The sequence below is a fragment of the Emydura macquarii genome, unplaced genomic scaffold (assembly GCF_026122565.2).
Source record: "Emydura macquarii macquarii isolate MOO-44397 ecotype Brisbane River unplaced genomic scaffold, CSIRO-AGI_Emac_v2 contig_2795, whole genome shotgun sequence".
In the NCBI taxonomy this organism is placed as follows: domain Eukaryota; kingdom Metazoa; phylum Chordata; order Testudines; family Chelidae; genus Emydura; species Emydura macquarii.
The window spans coordinates 1,821,662-1,841,625 of record NW_027132932.1 but is presented as its reverse complement, the minus strand read 5'-3'; the positions used below and the strand labels follow the sequence as shown (position 1 = coordinate 1,841,625).

At 42.4% G+C, this 19,964-nt stretch overlaps 1 protein-coding gene across 2 annotated transcripts; it reads right to left on the bottom strand.

The window, feature by feature from the left end:
* Positions 1-634: 634 nt before the first annotated feature.
* Positions 635-19,944, bottom strand: SLBP (stem-loop histone mRNA binding protein). 2 transcript variants are annotated; one of them, XM_067567682.1, is made up of 8 exons: positions 19,561-19,944; positions 18,780-18,914; positions 12,063-12,167; positions 9,589-9,648; positions 9,174-9,305; positions 8,728-8,877; positions 3,083-3,167; positions 635-1,944 (listed from the first exon to the last, which is right to left on the bottom strand). In XM_067567682.1, exons 1-8 carry the CDS (start codon positions 19,611-19,613, stop codon positions 1,828-1,830), a joined length of 837 nt encoding a protein of 278 aa, XP_067423783.1. In that variant the 5' UTR covers positions 19,614-19,944; the 3' UTR covers positions 635-1,827. The 2 variants fall into 2 exon arrangements, with proteins under 2 accessions (XP_067423783.1, XP_067423784.1); XM_067567683.1 differs by lacking the exon at positions 12,063-12,167.
* Positions 19,945-19,964: the final 20 nt, after the last annotated feature.

Sequence of the window (19,964 nt, the reverse complement as noted above, 5' to 3'; positions counted from 1 at the left end):
TACCAGATGTATCCAAAGCAACATGCATGGACGTTTTAGCTGTGTACTGCCCCCATGATGGATTTTAACTCTTTCCATAAACTAAGACAATTTGTTCCAGTGCAGATAACCATTTTGCCAGAGGCACCTGGTAGTTGGCAATGAACAGCTGGAGACTGGCAGAGTAGCCTTCTCTGCTGAACAGATCCAGTCTCTTAGGGTTCTTTTCTCGGTGTTGTGTTACCAGCTCTTGCTCTTTGGATGTTTCCTGAACAGCCACTATGACATGACAGCCTAGTACTGGCTGTGAATAAAAATACTCAGAACTTTATATTAAACTTCAATCCTCATCACACACCCTGGGAAGCAGGAATTTCCATTTTACGGAATGGTAAAGTCACACTCCACATTTCCCCCACCCCAGTATCATATATAATGGGGGACAGAGATAGAGAGGGAACTCATCTCATGTCACATGCCCTGCTCTCTAGACCACCTCCCTCCCTAACATACCTAGCAGTCATACTATTCCTAGGCATAGTGTGCATCTAAGACTTTGCTAGATTGTCATTTTGAGGACAGCTCAAGCATCTCATTCTTATTACCTCCATAAGGAAAACATTTTATGAGAAAAATAATTAAGTATGAAATGATATTTACAAGTCAAGACGCATGTATTTTTATTTTTTTTATCAAGTGTCCCATACAAAAGCAATAGAAACATTAACTGCTTTCAGCAGAATGTCTGTACAAAGATATCATTTACAACAGTTTTACATTAAAAACAGTGAATACAAATCAAACATTCTCCGTAGATATACTGTGTTTTTCTGTAGGTCTTAGACAAGTTATGCCTATCCATAACTATTTACATACACCAATTTTAGGCTACAGCTTCTTAATGCATCACCGCCACACTTCAGATTTTTTTTTTTTTTTATAAACTGAAACCCCATTTAACTTACATGCTATGTCCTTTCCATAATTCCAATATAGTACTAACCACCATTACAAAATAAGCTTTTGTAAATTAAAGGACTTTACTTTAAAATAAATCAGACAAAAGAAAAACCTTGTAATGTGGAAAAAGCACTTACACAAATACTGTTGCCAATTAAAGGAAATCAAAAGGCAAGTTACAAACTGGATGATTCTGGAAACAAAGACAGAGCCCCCCACACTTCTAGATCAAAAGTTCAAGTATCAGGTCCAGATCAATAATGAGCTGAAGTTGTCACAGGTCATTGTAGTTAAACTGAAAAATATTTCATGTATCTGTTGAGACACCATGGATTCAACTGGCACTGAATTTAGATTACCCTCGCCCCCTAGAAGCAGGGTTTGCAGTAGAGTTGGCTCTCACAGTGGCAGGGCAGCGTGCAAAATCTCAAACCACCCCCGCATATCCTGTTCTGTGGATAAATTGCTCTGTGAACTGCCTACAGAGCATGTAAGCAAAAAACTAATTTATGGGGAAATGAATGACAACCTAAAGTTTTACAGAATTAAGTTTGCTGGACGGCAGTAATGTTGCCTTTGGATGCCTTTTTTTTTTTTCCTTTCTATGAAAAGTTCCATCTTCTGAATAATTATAAAAAGTAGTCTCATAAAACCATCTGATACACATAAATTACAAATCAAACAGGAAGTTACACAACTGAAGTTCTATTCTTTACACATATTTGGTCCAGAAAATACATAGACCATAAATTAGGGAACATCCCTTTAACTTGCTTAAGCTTCTGCACTACTGACAGGTTGGGAATAACATCCAGTTTGAAAATATCAGGCTATTTCACAAATTTTTAAAAGGATGTTTTCCTTAAAACAGCCTGCACAGAGCACCATTTAGCTCACAGTACTGAAGTCTTTAAGTGGCTCATTCAAACATGCCTCCAGGTCAAATTCACCTTCCACCTGATAGTCAACATGTCTAACTTTGGTGGGAGTGCCAGAAAAGGTATCCTAGAACAAAAAAATTACATTAGTGATTAAGAAATTAAGGTCAATGCGCACCTCATCTATTTAATATTTCATCTTCATATGCCATTATCTCTATATTTCATTTAAACCTTCCTATTTTCACTAAAGTATCAGATGTGATGTGTTAAAAGCATATCCAGACCAATTTCAATAAAATAGTATTAGTGAATGCTTGAACATACACTATCTTTTTTAAGAGTTTGCCCTTGGAATGTTGCACCACTGTATGTGATCCATCTCAAATGAATACTAAAACTCTATAAAACATAACTACATCAGAAGCAGCAGAGACTTGGAAGCAAGACTGTACCGAGTGCTAGATCTTCTTGTACTGCTGTTTTTCACTCAGGAGATCACAACATTTTAGATTACCTCAGTGTTACCCAGACTTCTGAAAGCTGAGGCCTTTTTAGGAAAATTAGACCAATCATGCCCAAGGCTATGATTTTGGCATGGGTCTTTTTACTGAAAGTCAAGACAGGATGCAAGAGATAAACAAATCATGGAAATGTACACAGGGCCGATGTTAGGGAGTAGCAAACATAGCAACTGTCTGCCACCCATTGGCTGAAGCTGGAGCCCAGGAGCTGAAATAGTGGAATTTTGAGGAAGTCTTGGAAGTCTCATAAAATCACGGAATCCATGACCTCCACGACTGACTCACAGTCTTATGCCCCATTTCAATCTTAATGTGTTGTTAAAGACATACATGATTTGTTGAGCCACTCATGTTGGGTATTTCACATGACATCTTCCCCTTTTCTTACATGTTTTAAAAAGTGAAATATTTATTAATGTTAACATTTAAAGTATCTTCAATGGCAGCTGAGTTAGTACCTACTGAAGTACTGTTTGAGGTTTTCTGCAAACTCAGGCAAATATTGCTAGATTAGTTATACCCAGGTAATATTTTAAAGAATTTCTTCACAACCCTACAGCTAGAACCTTTAAATGAAAACTCAGACTCTGGAGAATAATTAAGTAGTTTGTTCACACATCGCTGGCTAGTCTGGGGGAGCACAACCTCACTTTAGGAAATGCTGACTATGTAAAGTAGCAAAAGTTGATTATTAACTTCCAACATAGATTAGTTGAATAGTTATGACAAAATTTTACTTACATAATTGTCTTGAGAGCTTGCTTGAGATTCAGTAGAATTACTTCCTATGGATTCTGTCTCCATCTCACCGAGATCAACAGGAGTACTATAAAATCAAAACAATTCAGAGACATAATTCAGTGGTTTAGACAAGTTAAAGTCTCCCAATGATGCAGTCTTTGTGTGTGATTCCTACAGCCTTGTCACTTAGAGAATTCACAGCATGCAGCACTCAGATTTGATAAAATATTCTGCATTGCTTGGTGCATAACGTTAGGAATTCATAATCTTAGGTCTTCTTTTCAATAGAGGTCAATTTTTTTTGTAAGTTTATCTGTTTGAAGTGACTCACCATGAATCTCACTCACAAAAGAATGTCTCACCCACAAAAGTCATGTTAAAGAGAAGCAAAGTTCTTTTAACCTAAAACCTCAGTTGCTAATACTAGAAATGATCGGTGTGCTCTTACTATATCTGGAGCAAGAGATCAAAGCAGGGGTCTACCAATTTACACAGTGAGTTGTAGCTGTTTTTCTAGGAACCAGTCTAACTTTGGAGGAAGTACCAGAAAAGGTATCATCCATTGGTGAGAGGATGAGTATCAACTCTGAGTGCCTCCAATATGCAGTAATAGAAACTAGTGAGGATGCTTGTAGCAGCCTGAGAACAACAGTTTTGCCAGCAGCCTGCAGCTATCCCCCAGGAAGATGTAGCAAAGAAAAATCTGGCTCCCCTGAGTTAAGTGAGGTTGGTGAATGAAGAGATTTCTCCTCCTACATCTTCTGGTAGCTGCCTTTGGTTTTTTTGATATATTTAGACACTCCCCGATTTGTTCAATAGGGTATTTAGGCAGCTTCTTAAATATTCCCATTGCTGCTGCCACAGAAGGAAAGCTAGCTTTGAATGCCCACTGGCATTTTAATTAGTGTCATCTAGCTCTGCTCAGAACTTGTTTAGACAGCATGGCAGTAAATTACTAGCACCTTGTTTATTCTAGCATTCCACTGTTACTACTGTTGATAGTCAATGAACTTTTAGAGAAAAAGATCTAGTGTAGACAAGGCCTTCAAAAGGAAGACAGCCTGTACTTTGCTCCCGCAACCCAGAAGCGGGTACCTTTGCCTCTGTGCCCTAGCTTTCCCTGGGAAATGAGGATATTGTCCTCCTGTAAAAAGGATTTTGAGATCAACTAATGAAATGTGCAATCTAAGAGCTAGATATTGCTAAAGGAGGGTGTACCTGCCATCTTGGAGATGTCTCACCCTCTTGATACCTACCACACAACCAAGGCATGGGCTAGAAACTAATTTATTTTCAGATCAAATTATGGATTCAAGTAAAAAAGGGCTTTAGGATTTTTCTGAAAGCACGGGTTCCCATTTCTGGAGAGACCCATACTTCAGAAATGTTGGGTGTTTCCTGGGCTCAAATAAATCAGCTTTTTTTTTTAAAAAAAGCTAAAAATGACTATGCTCTTAATTTCCTCCTGGGGGAGAAGAAATTCCCTCCCCCTCGCCAACAGCAAATAAATCCCCCCCAAACACAGCACATGATCCCAGCAGTCCGTTTTCCCAGGGATAATTCTCTCTTGCTACCAGCTAATGTAATCAATCCTGTAGCTTAAGCTGTGCTCCTGAACCAAAGGTTCAGGATTTAATGCCTACCAACTGTGCATGATGGTGCTGTTACAGTCCAGCACTTAAGTTAGGAAATAACAATGTAGGTTGCACAGAGATCCTTAATTCAGCCCCCTTGTGTATACACATTGCTACAACCTTTAATTGCATGATCACATACTATTTCTTCCACAACTGTCACAGCCTCATACAGTGCACAGAATGGTACTGAGGGTTGTGTAGTGAATGATGCTGTTTGTAGGATCCGTCTCATTCACTGTAGAAGTGGGAAAATATATAGAGAATAAGGCAGGGGACTGCAGGAAGGGAAAAAGATCGCTTTGTGATGAAGGCAGGCAAATGCCATGGGACAGCTCAGTTCTATCCCACCTCTACAAATCTTCCTATGTGATGCTGAGCAAGTCACTTAAATCCAAGTTTCGGGGACTATTAGTTGCTTTGGGAACCCATAATTGAGTTCCATGGCTTTTACTCATTTAAATTGTACTGTCCCTCACACTGTACTTTGGGTTTTACCAGTCAACCAAATTATAATTTTAATTACGTGTCAGAGTTGTATGGATTGAAGACATCCTCCTCCATTATTTGGTACTGCCCTCAGCTTGAGACAAGCAGGCAAAACACTACTAATGATGGAAATCACAACTTATAAAATATTTGGAAAAACTGGTTTTGCCTGATTATTAATCTTCCATTTTAATTGATATCCCATTAGTATAGTTTTGCAAATTTGAGAAAGTCATTCACATTTTTTTCTTATCATTTTATGTATTGTCTCCAATCTTTAAAACTATTTACATTACACACACTGATATTGTGGAGTTTAATTCCACAAAGTTAATATTAGATTATAACGAGCCAGCTCAATACAGACAAGCACAAATCAGTCCCACAAAGCAATTAACTTTAAGGTAACAAATCCTTAACAGGATAAATTTTGCCCTTTATCTTCCAGTCCTTTCCTGATTTAATCAGGAAGATAAGCCTTTGTGTTCCATTTCCTTAGATTAAGCCTTTGTTTTATTCTTCTATTGCATGGCTAAAAAGACTGCATACAAAGTACACCTGAAACCACCCAAAATAATGAGTTACATAATCTTTGGGACTACTGATCCACACTGCCAATATCCAACAGATTCAAATGAGCAGGAATCTAGCCACCATTTAAGTGTTACCTTCAATGTCCTCTTTCAATGTCTGAAGCGAACAGAATGAATGAGAGCAGGATGTCACCTGTACATGAGGTAGTGGCAAGAACACCACAAGTGGAACCACTGAGAGCAACGAAGCCCTAGCAGTGGACAGCAAGAACACTGCTGAGGAGTTGCTGGGACTAGCTAGGCCTATAATCAAGCTATCGGGAAAGAACAGGATAAGTGTTAAGGACTAAGTTATACTCCATGGGACTGAAGAGCATTGAATTGTCAAACGTAGTACTGTAGAACCTCAGAGTTATGAGCACCTAGGGAACGGAGGTTGTTTGTAACTCTGAAATATTTCTAACTCTGAACAGAACGCTATGGTTCTTTCAGAAGTTTACAACTGAACATTGATTTAATATAACTTTTAAACTTTACTATTCAGAAGAAAAAGGCTGCTTTTAAAACATCTTAATTTAAATGAAACAAGCACAGAAACAGTTTCTTTACCTTGTCAGTTTTTTTTTTAAACTTTCCTTTTTTTTAAAAAAAAGTTCACCTTTAACACAGTACTGCCTTTTTTTTTTTTTTTTTTTTTTGGGGGGGGGGGAGGGAAGAGGGTCTCTGCTGCCTGATTGCATACTTCCAATTCCAAATGAGGTATGTGGTTGACTAGTCAGTTTGTAACTCTGGTGTTCATAACTCTTGAGGTTCTACTGTGATACTGATACTTGTGAGCAAGAATTATGGAAGGCAAATATAGTAGGAAGAGAGCAGAGTGAATTCCTCTGTGATTGAAAAAGTGTAGCTGAATTGTGTGTCTCAGGATAAAGGGGTTGGGACATACTGTTTTAGGAACTTGTTAAAATTCGGTTCCACCCTAACACACTAAACATTACCTACCTCTCCTACAATCTAAGACAGCTCCAACACAGCTCAATTGAAAACTATGGTTTTCAACTTTAAGTATGGTATGCTCCATTTCCCCACACTAAGACTTTAGAAATGTGAAGGTCAGAATAACATTAATCTTGAGCCTTTGTGAAGCTGCATTTCTACTTAAATTTAGATCACATGGGGCCATATCCATTTTGTCTGTTTCAGAAAACTATCTTCTCACCACTGCCAATATCAGACAATTCCCCTTACAACTGAAAGGGCAAGTAGGCAGTTCCTGTCAAAAAGCTCTTAAGCAGCAAAACCTGCAGAGCTAGGGAACATCCCATTTTCATAGCCCTGCAGAGTCAAAGGATTTGTTTCATCCTAGAGACTAAAAGGCTGTTTGTCTACATGTCAATGAAATCAGCCATCTCAGTAGAGGTCTCCATGCCTGACCTTCCTGAAGTCTCTTGCACTTACACTTTTGGGCTGCTATTAGAATGAGAGGATAGCCTTGCCAGCCCTTTTCCTCCCTCTGCCTCAGTGGGACTTGGCACCATCACCCCTTGAGGGGCTAGTAAAATGAAGAGAAGTTACTTCAAAGGGGTAGGATCTTGTGTGTAGAGCTCATCACTCATGTTACCTGTAAGACAACTAGCTAGACCTTTCCAGGACTGCTTCCAATCACGTGATCAGCTTTTGTTCCCTTAGAGAGTAGTCCTTAATACCTTGCATTCCTACCCTCGCTTCTCACTAGTCTATTAGGCTGGGCAAGGATTTCCATAGAGGACTGTCCCACATACTGCTGAAGTAAAGGCTGCCTCCCCTGCTGGCATGGCATTTCCCTTTATAGGGTACTACAAGAGAATCTGCAAGATTTGAAAGACAGGTTGGGACATCAATGCAATCTAAATTTCAAACAAAAGAAAAAAGTCAAGATGGTGTAACTCATTCTAACCCTTACTTATCTGAAGATTCAGATATTACATGTTTTTTGTTTTTTTTTTAAAGAAAAGTTTACACCTTCCATACCCCACTTTATTGTAGCAAAATGCAAAAACGTATTTAAAAATCCCACTAATATGGAGGCACAATCTTTTGTTGCCCTAATTTGCCATGGCATTGCAACAATGCCTCAATTGCTTTGTTTTATTTATACCAGTGATACTCCAACCTCAGCGGTTCAGGATCCAAATTAGCAATCAACATTACCCAAAAGAGCCACAGCAGTGGGAATTTGCTGTTTCATTTACTACAGTACTCTATATTTATATTTAAATAATATGAAAGAGGAAATATTTAGTTTATATATAATTCTCACAGCAAAATGACTGACCAAGTATTATTTTATCAATTACAATTGGTTAATAATATAGTAAAAGCATCCTGATTGGTTAATAATTAAATTACAGTGTTTTAATATCGTGCTGCAAAAAGCCACTTGTGGCTCAGGAGCTTCCGTCTGAATATCACTCATTTATACCATACTGAACATGAGATAGACCTAGTAACTTCTGTCATTATGGAAAACTCTGCCAATTTTTCTTGTGCTTGAACAGGGCTTCAGCTATGAAGTAACGGTGACAGTGCGGTTTATTTAATCTATTGACTAGATTATGGGCTTTAGGTTCTGATAGGCTGAGCCTTCAAGCCCTTAGTAGCAGCTTTTTGGGTTTACTAAGATACAGCATTCGAGTATGGCAAAAGGGAACCTGAAGGACTTGGAACAGAACTTATTGTGGTGACAATGCAGGTGGAAGCCACAGACTCGCTAAATATGGAGAGCCAGGTGAGCCTTACATATTTTGACTGAAGGTGTACTGAATTGGTCTGGGGAACTTAGCTAAAAATGGAAAAGTATATAAGGTGTGAACACTTAATACTGCTTTAATCACTTTGAAAAAGCTGTAGATTAATAAATTAAAATGTTCAGCAGATGAGTCAGATGATAGAGTCATTTTCTAAAGGAACTGTAATATATTAGAATATAAACTGCTTGATCAATACATACATTGCCTGCAAGTCACTTCCTTCTTCAGCAGGAGGGTCCCAAGAATGCAAAGCAACCTTCCACAGTCTGATCTGCTGGTCCCAGGACCTACGGCTGTACTTCTTAAATTTATTTGGAGTCCTAGGATGGACTCCTGGAACTCGATGACACCTATTTATTCAGAAAACTCATGAAAATTCCTCAATAACTTTTCAAATCATCTTTAAAATGACTGAATTTGTCTAATACTGGAAGCCTATTAAATCCTATTCTCAGAATTTTTTGGGTTGGTTTTAAACCCATGCAGGTATTCAAGCCAGTTAAGCTGCTTGACTATTGTGCAGCTCAGATTTCTCCCTCCTCCACCCAAGAAGTCTGGTCTATAAACAAAATGTAATAAGTAACCAAATATGAAGAAGCAGGCATGCACAATGTTCACATATTTGTAATACACCAATGAAACTTACCTTGGAACTTCTTTAATGTATCTGTCATATGCAATTGTGTTTTTTCCATAATTTATCTGTTTTTGCCTTCTCATCAGAACCACTTCATCTGTTTCAAGCTCTACTGCTACAGTGGATTCCTTTGAATCAGAACTAAAGAAAAAATATTTAGATTGGGAGTTGAATTGCACTATGTTCTTGTGAATACTAGAACACACAAACCCACACTGCTACAGAAATCCTGCTGCACTGATTAAGTTTATTTCTGAAATGGCTGCTCAAGATTTTGTTGAATTAGCATGTTACAAGACGAACTTGTTAAAACAAATTACTTCAAACTGACTATTTACAACAAGGAAATCATGGACATGCAAGAAGTTTAAAAGTAACTACTGTATATTTTTCCACAGATCTCCAGAGATGAATTTACACTTACCTTCCAGAAGAGGACTTCCTTTCTCTTCCAAATTCATTTATCACGAGCTTTCTTTTGTATCTAGAGAAGACAATTTATTCAGTGTAAATGTTTGTTTAAAATATACAGAAAAATGTAGGTTACTTTCATAAATTGTTTCCACTGAAAATTAATGTAACCTCTATTAATATTCACCTTCACTGCCACACTCTCTCACTGGTGGGTCTTACCCACATGCTCAGGATCTAACCAACTGCCATATTTGGGATCAGGAAGGAAATTTCCCCTAGGTCAGACTGGCAGAGACCCTGGGGGTTTTTTGCCTTCTTCTGCAGCATGGGGCATGGATCACTTGCAGGTTTAAACTACTGTGAATGATGGGATTCTCTGTAACCTAAAGTCTTTAAAACATGATTTGAGAACTTCAGTAACTCAGCTAGATGTTAGTAGTCTATTACAGGAATGAATGGGTGAGGTTCTGTGGCCTGCAATGTGCAGGTGGGTCAGACGGGACCATCATGATCATCTAAAGTCTATGAATCATTGATGAAGTTCAATAACCAAATCATATGCGCAGGGTAAACATTTTACCACTATGGAAATGGGTTCTTCATCTCTCCTTTGGAATCTGAAGATTCAGCTTTCAAAACTCTCTCTCCTCTTAAGTCTTATCACAGCCATTACCCATGCAGACAGATGAGTAGTGGATGGGATGAAGTTCAAAGACAGTCAATCCCACAGCAAGCCAATCAATCTGTTAGACTGTTGGCAGTTCTGTGATGTTGGTCACCCTTCTAAAGGAATACATCACCTCACTTACTACAAACCCATTCATGGTGGTGGTGGTGGTTTTACTGGATGACTGAAATCTTTTGCTTGCTGCTGCTACTTTGTTGTCTGAAATATGTTTAGTTGCAGCACTGCTACTAAAAATACCAATGGATGAGTGTGAAGTAGTTGCAAATAGTCACAGTCAAAGTCTCTTATGCTTAAATGGGATCTTGAAACAATATTCAAAATCATTTTTGAATAGTCATTCTTCTGTTATTCAGTTAATAATTTACATTTATTTCAGCAAGGATGCAGATCTGATACCAAATTACCAAAAAAGCTAAGACTGACTGCACTTAGAGTGCACTTAATTTTGGAGTAAGCCCCATAGAACTCACTGGCACTTCTGTTTTTTGAGAAAACAAGTATAGGATGGGGTTCCCTTGGGAAAGCTGAGTTATGCTGAAGTAAAATAGGGAACAGACTTGTGGCATCACCATTATGGTCTGTGGCCATATGCTCCAAAATAAGTGGCATGAATTATGTAATATAAAATAAGAAAATGGCACCCAGTGGCAACTGGCAACTCTAGATTTCTCTTACTGCAGTTTTCTGTACCGTATACTTGGGTGATAGATTCTAAACCTAGTTAGCTAATAAAACAAGCCATAAGGATTAGCTAAGCTAAACTTTTTTTCTAGCAACATCCAACATAGCGAACAGCTTGGTAATTTACTTGTTAAATCACACTTATACTAAAAGGCATAGAGAGAGTCTTGAAGAATGGTGCATTGCAAAGTGAATTATTTAAGTTCCTAACCAGTTGATCCATATTGTTGTTCAGACATATCCACATCTTCATCCACATCATTTTCTCCCAATAAGCAGTTTTCATTATGATGTTTCATTCTTGCAATTAGGCCCTGCATCATCTTCTTGCACTGCTTACACTTGACACATTTTCCTTTTTACCCAGGGAAGGAATTTCTTCAAAATATTCCCAGATGGGGTCTCTCTTACACCTAGAAGCCACGACAGTTTTTCTGTGGCAAAAGTTTGGGGGAATATAGGAAGCTGTGTGCATACTGACTAATGTGTTCCCTTTTTCTTTCCAGTCCACTCCACTGTTCCTTTCTATACTGCCTCCATCCTTTGTGTCTGTGTCTTTAAGACAGTGTCTTAACTAACTCCTCTGCTTTGCTTGGTCCAGCTCCACTAGCACATAAGCACAGAACAATCCTAACCAGCCTGTGTCTTTCTTTGCACATGTGATTTTAGTCTGCTGAAAAACAGAAACTGAAACAGAAACTGAAAGCCCAGAACTTTCAAGAAGCAAGAGCTGGTAGTTAGGCTGGACAGACTAGAGCCATTAATTCATTTTTATGAGACTAAGTATAGGTTTAGCATGTTTGTGGTGAGATTTAATTGTAAATTATTTTTTAAATGAGAGAGAGAAATAGTATTTTTCTGATTTTTTTTTTTTTTTAATTAATTGATTTTTATCAACCCTGCTTTTACCATATTTCTAAATCTAAGTTGCCCTGGAAATGACAGTCAGAACTTGTGCCTGCACATGACAGCCATAAGTGATATTTCTTTAGTGTACTGCTATAGGCTGAAGGTAAAAAAGCAGCTATGACTCTACAAGAACAGGTAAAGCCAATTCATTTCCCCCTTGCTTACAGGACTCTCTTGCAACACCAATCATATATTACCAATAGTACCTTGCAATTTCTTTATTAACATTGGTCCTCATTTCATCTTCTTCAACAGCAGTTCCCCAGTCTGAACATCTTGAAAAGTGCCCCGGACCTTCTGGTGTTGTAAAGCTGAAAAATAATCTCTACATGAAAACTGGAATTTTATCCCAATTCCTACACCTAATTAATCTCTAATTTGATGATTATTTAAAGTATTTTTAAATACTTCACTCAATTTATTCCTTATGTGTATCCAATCATATCTATGTGCAGGACTAAAAAGGTCTACAAAGTTTCAATCCTGTTATTGCAAAACTAGCATAGCTTGTGATGCTGGCTGACTAGGCTATGCTAGAGCAGTGGTTCCCAAACTTTAACCCACACCTGTCCTTACCCCATCCGCACCTCCTCCCAACTGGGGCTGGGAGCAGGGAAACAGTCAGGGCCAGGAGCTGTGACCGGGCCGGAGCCAAGCTCGGGGCAGAGCGGGACTGGGTGGCACTCCTTCCCTACCCCCTGTGGTGGCTGGCCTGGGCCCTGCTGTACTCCCCCGAATATTTCTCTGCACCTCCCTAGGAGGGCATGCCCCAGTTTAGGGACCTCTGTGCTAGAGTGTATTCAGGTCAATTCACTTGTGTAGATCAAAATAATTGTTAGATGTAGAAGCATGTATTTAGATGTTTAAACCTCATGAAAACTAGTGGAATGTTGCTGGTATTGTTTTCACTTATCTATTCCTGTCATAAAGTAGTAAAAAACATTAATATGGTAAATACTCTGGTAACTAAATTACACATCAAGGAAATCTTGTGAAATGCTAATGAAGGATTTCAAGGCAAGTGACCACTATGTATATGGCTGGAAGTCAGAAGTCTAGGTGCATTCATCAAGCATGGTCATCAAGGGAAAAGCCCACATGGGTAGACACAATTTCAGTTTGCTTTCTGTATAAAGGAGCTATAAATATGGATTCAAGAAATGAGCCATCATCTCTGGATTCAAATAGGGCAGAATAACTGAACAAGAAGATGGAGATCCCCAGATGTATTCTAGGTAGCCCTGAAAGGCTTTTGGGAAACTGGCAGTTTATTACATCACTGCTACCATCTGCAGTTACAAACTGTGATTTATCTGTTATTTTATTTGTTTTAACCTCTCAATAACTCATTTTTTTTTCTTAGCTAATAAACCTATACATAGTTTACTATAGAAATGGCTGCCAGTGTTGTCTTTGGTTTAAGATCTGGAGTAAGTGACTGGTCTCTTCAGACTGGGAGAAACCTGATGTGGTGTGATTTTGGGTTTTAGTAACCTTTTATCGCAAAGTTCAGTTTGTCTGGTGGCATCATAGACTAGAGAGGATAAGGGGACTGTCTGTGACTCCATCATAAGACTGATATAGTAATCCAGGAGTTCACATTTGTTACTGGCTTGGTGAAATCTAATTATAGAACATACCACCATACCATACCTGGGGTTCTGCCCGTTTTCCGACAGTCTGACCTGAGATAGGCACTCCCAATTATGAGCCACTTCAGACAGCATGACACAGCTATAGGAGAGTATTGTATCCTATTATGGTTTCTGCATCAACAAATTATCTGCAGAGCTGATAATGGGGTCATGCAAGTGTAATCTAAGGCAATGGGGATGCACAGGTGAGAGAATCTGGCCTGCCAACAATAGACAAGCCACAAACAAAGCTTGATTTTCAACTGCTAAATTGAGTTTGCAGGGTCAGATGCTAAGAAACATCTTCCTTGTAAAAGGAGCACAGCTAAGACCTTGAAATGGAACACAAACAATGAACTTTTCAAAATAAAACCACATTTCAATTAGTGTAGTTTCTCATTTATAATCCTGGCCTCTGAAGTTAAACAAAAACTACACATTGTAAGGTAGGGAAGGGAAAAAATAGCATGCTTTATAGTACATTAAAAGCCACTACAAGCAGCAGATCTGACATTTTGCCTAAATGCTGCTGAGTATATTTCTGGATTTGTTTTCCTAGTTACTGCTAACTAGGGGGCTGTATAGTCCTGTAATCTAGGGAGCTGTATATCTTTCCCATAATATGGTGTCCAAAATTGTGCACAAGACTCCAGGAGAGTGGTGTATGGTAAAAATCAGGTAATCTAGTTCATCACTCTGCTGATGCAACACTATTAGAGCACCCTGAAACAGATCACAATTTTTTTAACTCCCAGCAAGTCCAGGGGAGACATTGCAGTGCCAGCTAATGAGGAGCTGAGACTGGGATCCATCTCCCCACGTCAATAGCTCTGCTGGAGTCCCTCACACACCTGCTCATGTTCCAAGCCATTGCGGCTACTACGCTGGCTACGGTGGGGTATATGGTGGACCCATTCAGTTCCTCACCAGCCAGTACCATGGGGTCTCACCTGGGCCTCTATGGGTCACTGCGGGGTGGATTAGGCCAGGACTCCTAATAGCCACCTTGTCAGTGCCAGCCCCCCACACCTCTCCCTGCCAGTCAGACAGGAAGCACAGCAGCAGCCTGGGACCTTGGTCACTGGAGAAAGACCTCCCCCTGGGATAGGGCCAGCCTGCTATTTCCCTGCCCTCTCCAGGATGGGATTGCCCTGGTAACTTCTCCCCTAGGAGATGTGCCCTCAGTGGGGAGGCAGAAGCAGGGATGCTGGCTTCCATCTCCCAGCTGTTGGAAAGCATCATGGAATTGGGCTTATTTCACAATTCCCACATAGTCTGAAATCACAATTTTCACAAGGTCTTACCTATCCTTAGGCAATTGGCAATCTGCAAAGTACGTCTCTGTGACCTACAGAAACAGTTTCAGGATTCTTCTAATGTTTCTAGGGGCTTTTCCAGGCATCTGAATTCAAACCAATACAGCCATGCTTGGTGTGTATCATGGCTATCGGATTTTTTTTAAAATGAGTCAATTCAACTACACAGATTAGGGAGAAAAAAAAAGACTAATATAATTTAACTGTCACAGAAAGGCTGTTTCAGCAAGGTGGATTTTTTCCACCTTTGTTTACTTAATTGCTTTTTCATGTAACCAAGCTCTAGAGTTGCTGCAGAACTCACAGACCTGCATCAGACTACAGACTTGGGAGACAACGGGTCATACCAAAAGGTGAACTGTCCGGCTAGAGGGAGGTTACTAGTGGAGTTCCTCAGGGATCGGTCTTGGGACCAATCTTATTTAACCTTTTTATTACTGACCTTGGCACAAAAAAGTGGGAGTGTGCTAATAAAGTTTGCAGATGACACAAAGTTGGGAGGTATTGCTAATACAGAGAAAGACAGGGATATCATACAAGATATGGATGACCTTGTAAACTGGAGCAATAGAAATAGGATGAAATTTAATAGTGGAAAGTGCAAGGTCATGCACCTAGGGACTAATAAGAGTTTTTGCTATAAGCTGAGGATGCATCAGTTGGAAGCGACAGAGGAAGGAGGAGGACCTGGGCATATTGGTTTATCACAGAATGACTATGTACCGCCAATGTGATGTGGCCATGAAAAAATCTAATGTGGTCCTAGGATACATCAGGCGAGGTATTTCCAGTAGAGATAGGGAGGTGTTAGTACCATTATACAAGGCGTTGGTCAGATCTCATGCGGAATACTGTGTGCAGTTCTAGTCTCACATATTAAGAAATATGAATTCAAATTGGAACAGGTGCAAGGAAGGGCTATAAGATGATCTTATGGAAAACCTGCCTTATGAGAGGAGACTCAAAGAGCTTGACTTGTTTAGTCTAACCAAAAGAAGGCTGAGATATGATTGCTCTCTATAAATACAGCACCAATATGAACACAAGAACAAATAGATATAAACTGGCCATCAGGAAGTTTAGACTTGAAATTAGATGAAGATTTCTAATCATCAGAGGACTAATGTTCTGGAACAGGCTTCCAAGGGGAGCAGTGGGGGCAGAAAACTAGCTGGCTTCAAGATTGGGCTTGATAATTTATGGAAGGAATGGTATGATGGGACAGCCTAATATGGCAATTGACTGCTTTGACTACTAGCGGTAAATATGTCCAAAGGCCTGTGATGGCATATTAGATGGAGTGAGTTCTGAGTTACTACAGAGAATTCTTTCCAGGTGTTTGGCTGGTGAGTCTTGCCCACATGCTCAGGGTTTAGCTGATCACCATATTTGGCATCAGAAAGGAATTTTCCCCCAGGGCAGATTGGCAGAGGCCCTGGGGGGTTTTTGCCTTCCTCTGCACATGGGGCACAAGTCACTTGCCAGTAGATTCTCTGTACCTTGAAGGTCTTTAAATCATTATTTGAGGACTTTAATAACTCAGTCTTTGGTTAGGGATCTATTACAGGAGTGGGTGGGTGAGGTTCTGTGACCTGTGTTGTGCAGGAGATCAGACTAGATGATCATAGTGGTCCCTTCTGACCTTATAGTCTATAAGTCTACAATATGAAACTTTGGATCTGTCATTACAGTATGTTGTCCAGACCAATCTTAAATATGTCAATCAATGAAGCCACAGTCTCCCTTGTGACTATTGTAAAATCTAATATGCCTCACCATGAGGACACATTTTCCAATATGCAGTTCAAATTTAACTTTTCTAATTTTATTCCAACATTCTTATTTATCAGACTATTTTGCAACTCAACCGATGTTTCCCAATCTGGGGGGTCAAGACAAACAGAAGCAGCCGGAACAGGGAACACTGTATGATCTCAAGTTGATCCCCTGCACATATGATTCCATAGCTAGAAGTAGCTCCTTGGAAAGCATCCATCCTACTTCCCTACAATAGCCCTAAAGCAATTGGCTCTGGGAATGGCTCCCATGAGATTTAACTCATGCCACTACCCCAACTTCCTCTTTTCTGCTCACTCATCTCAACCATAAGGTCACATGATACCCACAAAGCTAAATTATCTGCAAGCTGAGCAGATTCAGGCTTTCTGGCAAAGCAGATTCAGGCACTTTCTGAAGTGAACAAAAAACAAAAGAGCAGAAAAGAACCACCCATCTACTTGTCTATTTATTCATCACAGAAAGTAGCTTTATGATAAAAAGAAAAAAATCCACTAAGCAATGTTTTTCACTCCTTGGTTTTTAACACGTTCTTGGTACTTTAATAGCTGTCCTCCCCTCCCCCCAAAAAGGTTACTAGATAGTAACGCATCAAAAGTGAGGGTTGGAAAGTGAAAACATACTGATCAGTTTAAAATCAGGGTTGCCAACTGTGTGTAAATTTATGGACAGTCAGTAAAAAAGTGTGCAGTTTTACTGCTGTCCGTGAACCCGTAAATAAATAAAAATGTCTGTAAAAATAGAACCGGTGTCCACTTGGTCGATCCAGAAGGAGGTCTGCCAGGTGTCGTGGTCTATGAAGATGCACTGCCCCTCAAGTCTCTTGCCTCCTGAGTCCCAGCCAGCCTGCGGGGAGCAGCAGCTCCGAGCTCTCCCAGCCCTGCTGCCTGCCCCTAGCACTGCCCAGCTCCCTGCTCCACCAATTGCTGCTGCCACCGCCACCACCTCCTCCAGCCACAGATCAGCAGCCACTCGCCACCGCCTGCTCCCCATCCTGCCCCTCTGCCATCCCGGACGCCTGCAGTAGTTGCTGTGCCTCCAGCAGAAGTGGCCCACGGGGAGTGGGACTTGGGCAGCTCTGGCAGTACTGTGCCGGGCATCCTCCTCCCAGTCCCCAGCTTCGAGCCAGGACCAGTCCCACTGCTAGACCCACCTGTGAGTGGCTCTAACCCAAGTGCCCATATATTCCAGGGACAGCGCCTGCCCCGCGCACATCCCTGCCGCTGGCTCTCCTGAGTCCTCCCACTCCAGCTGGTGCCTGCCCCAAGCTCTCCTGGCCCCACTCTGAGCACTCACCTGCTGACCGACCGCAGCTGCCGACTGCCTGCCCGGCTCCCTGGCCTACTGGCCAGCTGCTACTGCTACCTCCAGTGGAGGCTCAGCAGTGGTGGACTGACAGGTGGGAGGGGCATGAAGGGGCCATGGTCCCGGGAGCCAGACTCGGGAGGGGGCGCCAACGACTGAGGGAGAACTGGGAGCAGCAACTGCCTCAAGTGCCTCTCCCAGTCCCAGCTTGGTAGTGCCCAGCCAGCATGGGGAAGGACTGGGACCGGAGGACAGAGCCCCCTGGCACAGCACAGCAGGGAGGGGAGAGCTGACCAGGGCTCCGGGCGCTCTCCTGCAGGTGTGAGCCGGTGCCGCCCGCCAGATAGCAAGAGCCAGCTCAGGTATGCTCCAAGCCACACAGCTAGCTGGGAGCAGACTCAGAGCCTCCCACAGTGGCAGCAGGAGCAAGGCTGAGCACCAGGGTGCAGCCCCAGGAAGATGCGTGGCAGGGCCCCTGTGTACTCCCAGGGGGGATGCACCATTGTCCCTGAAGCCCTCGATCCTGCCTGTGGCAGGATCCCTGCCGCTCCTCCCCATCGTCCCCTGGCACAGCATTCCTGCCTTTCTTCCTCCTGCCCCTTGTCCCCATTTCCCATCCTCTCCTTCTCATCCCTCCAGCCCTACCACCTTTCCTCTACTGCTGCCATTATATGATTATAATATTGTGACATTATTGTATTGTTTATTAGATTTTTAGTGATGTCAGTAAAAGGAAAAAAAATCAACTTCAGATCTTCATGGCAGTAAAAACTAAAATGCAAGGCTGGCAACCCCCACTGTTTCTCATGCACTAGAAATGCAAGCCTGTTTTAGCTGCATACACGATGGACAAATCCTTCATTAAACATACCTGTCCAACCTGTTGTCAGAAGATCCATACTTGTTTTCATCAACAAAAACAGGCGAATCTGTATTATTTTGCTTCCTGCGTTTCCCATCTGCTCCGCGTTTCCTTCCTTGAGACCAACGCGCTGGGTGTTGTGGGCTGCAAGGAAAGAGATCAGTCTTTAGAAAGTGCTCTCTTTTAGAGCCACAACGCAACAAAGGTTGCAATAAGAAGCATGCAGGCACCACTTTCACCTTGAAAGAAACTAAATTCAACATCTAGCAGTTTCCCTTCTTTGTCCCTCAACTCTAGAAACTGCTGTTTTCCCGGGCAGGGTCTGAACACCTGGCCGTGCTCTCCAGTCCGCACCCCCCGCCCAATGTCTCCCGCATCGGGAGCCCTCGCTAAGATCGTGTTTCCTCACCCCCTGCCCGACGCCTACTTCCCCTCAAGCGCTGCCACGACGCTTGCCCCCGACTCCGGGTGGCGCTTCAGTTCCCGAGACGTGAGCCCCCTCCCACCGGTCCGCTTTCATCAGCCGGGGGCAGTGGCCGGGCCCTGTGCGCCCTCGGCTTCCCGGGGCTGGGAGGAGAGGGGAGAGCTCACACTAGGCCGCCCCGCCGCAAAGGGAGGCGGCGGGCGAGCTCCGGGTCACTCGGCGGGAAGCTTCCCCGCCGCTCTGAGGGGAGATGGGTGTCACCCCCTCCCCCCAGTCAGGGCATCCCGGGCGGGCATTAACTACCCGCGCCAGGCTGCTGCCGCCGGCCCAGCGCCCAGGACACCTGTTCCCGCCGCCGCCGCCCACCTGCTCTCGCTGCCGCCGCAGCCGCTGTGGGGGCTCCTCTGGCGGAAGGACATGGCGCGCGGGAGGCTCGGGCCCGTGGCTAGGCGGGAACGGAGTTGGAGGGGGGAGGCGGCGCTGGGTCTACGGCCGGCGGCGGTGAGGGTCGCTGTGGCTGCCTGAAGTTCACGCCGCTCGGAGCCGCGCACCTCCCGCGTCCCACTCCCGCCGGCGGAGACTGGCACTAGAGACTACTGCGGCAGCGGCGGCTGGCGAGCTGAGCGCTCGCTCCCGCGCCTGGTATTAGAGCGCACGCGCGGGAGCTGGGCGGCCAGGGTCCGACCATCGAGGAAAGGGGTGTATGGAAGAAGAACCTGCTGTCTCAAGTCGGAAGAGTTTCCCTTTCCCTCCCCCTCTCCTTATTCCGG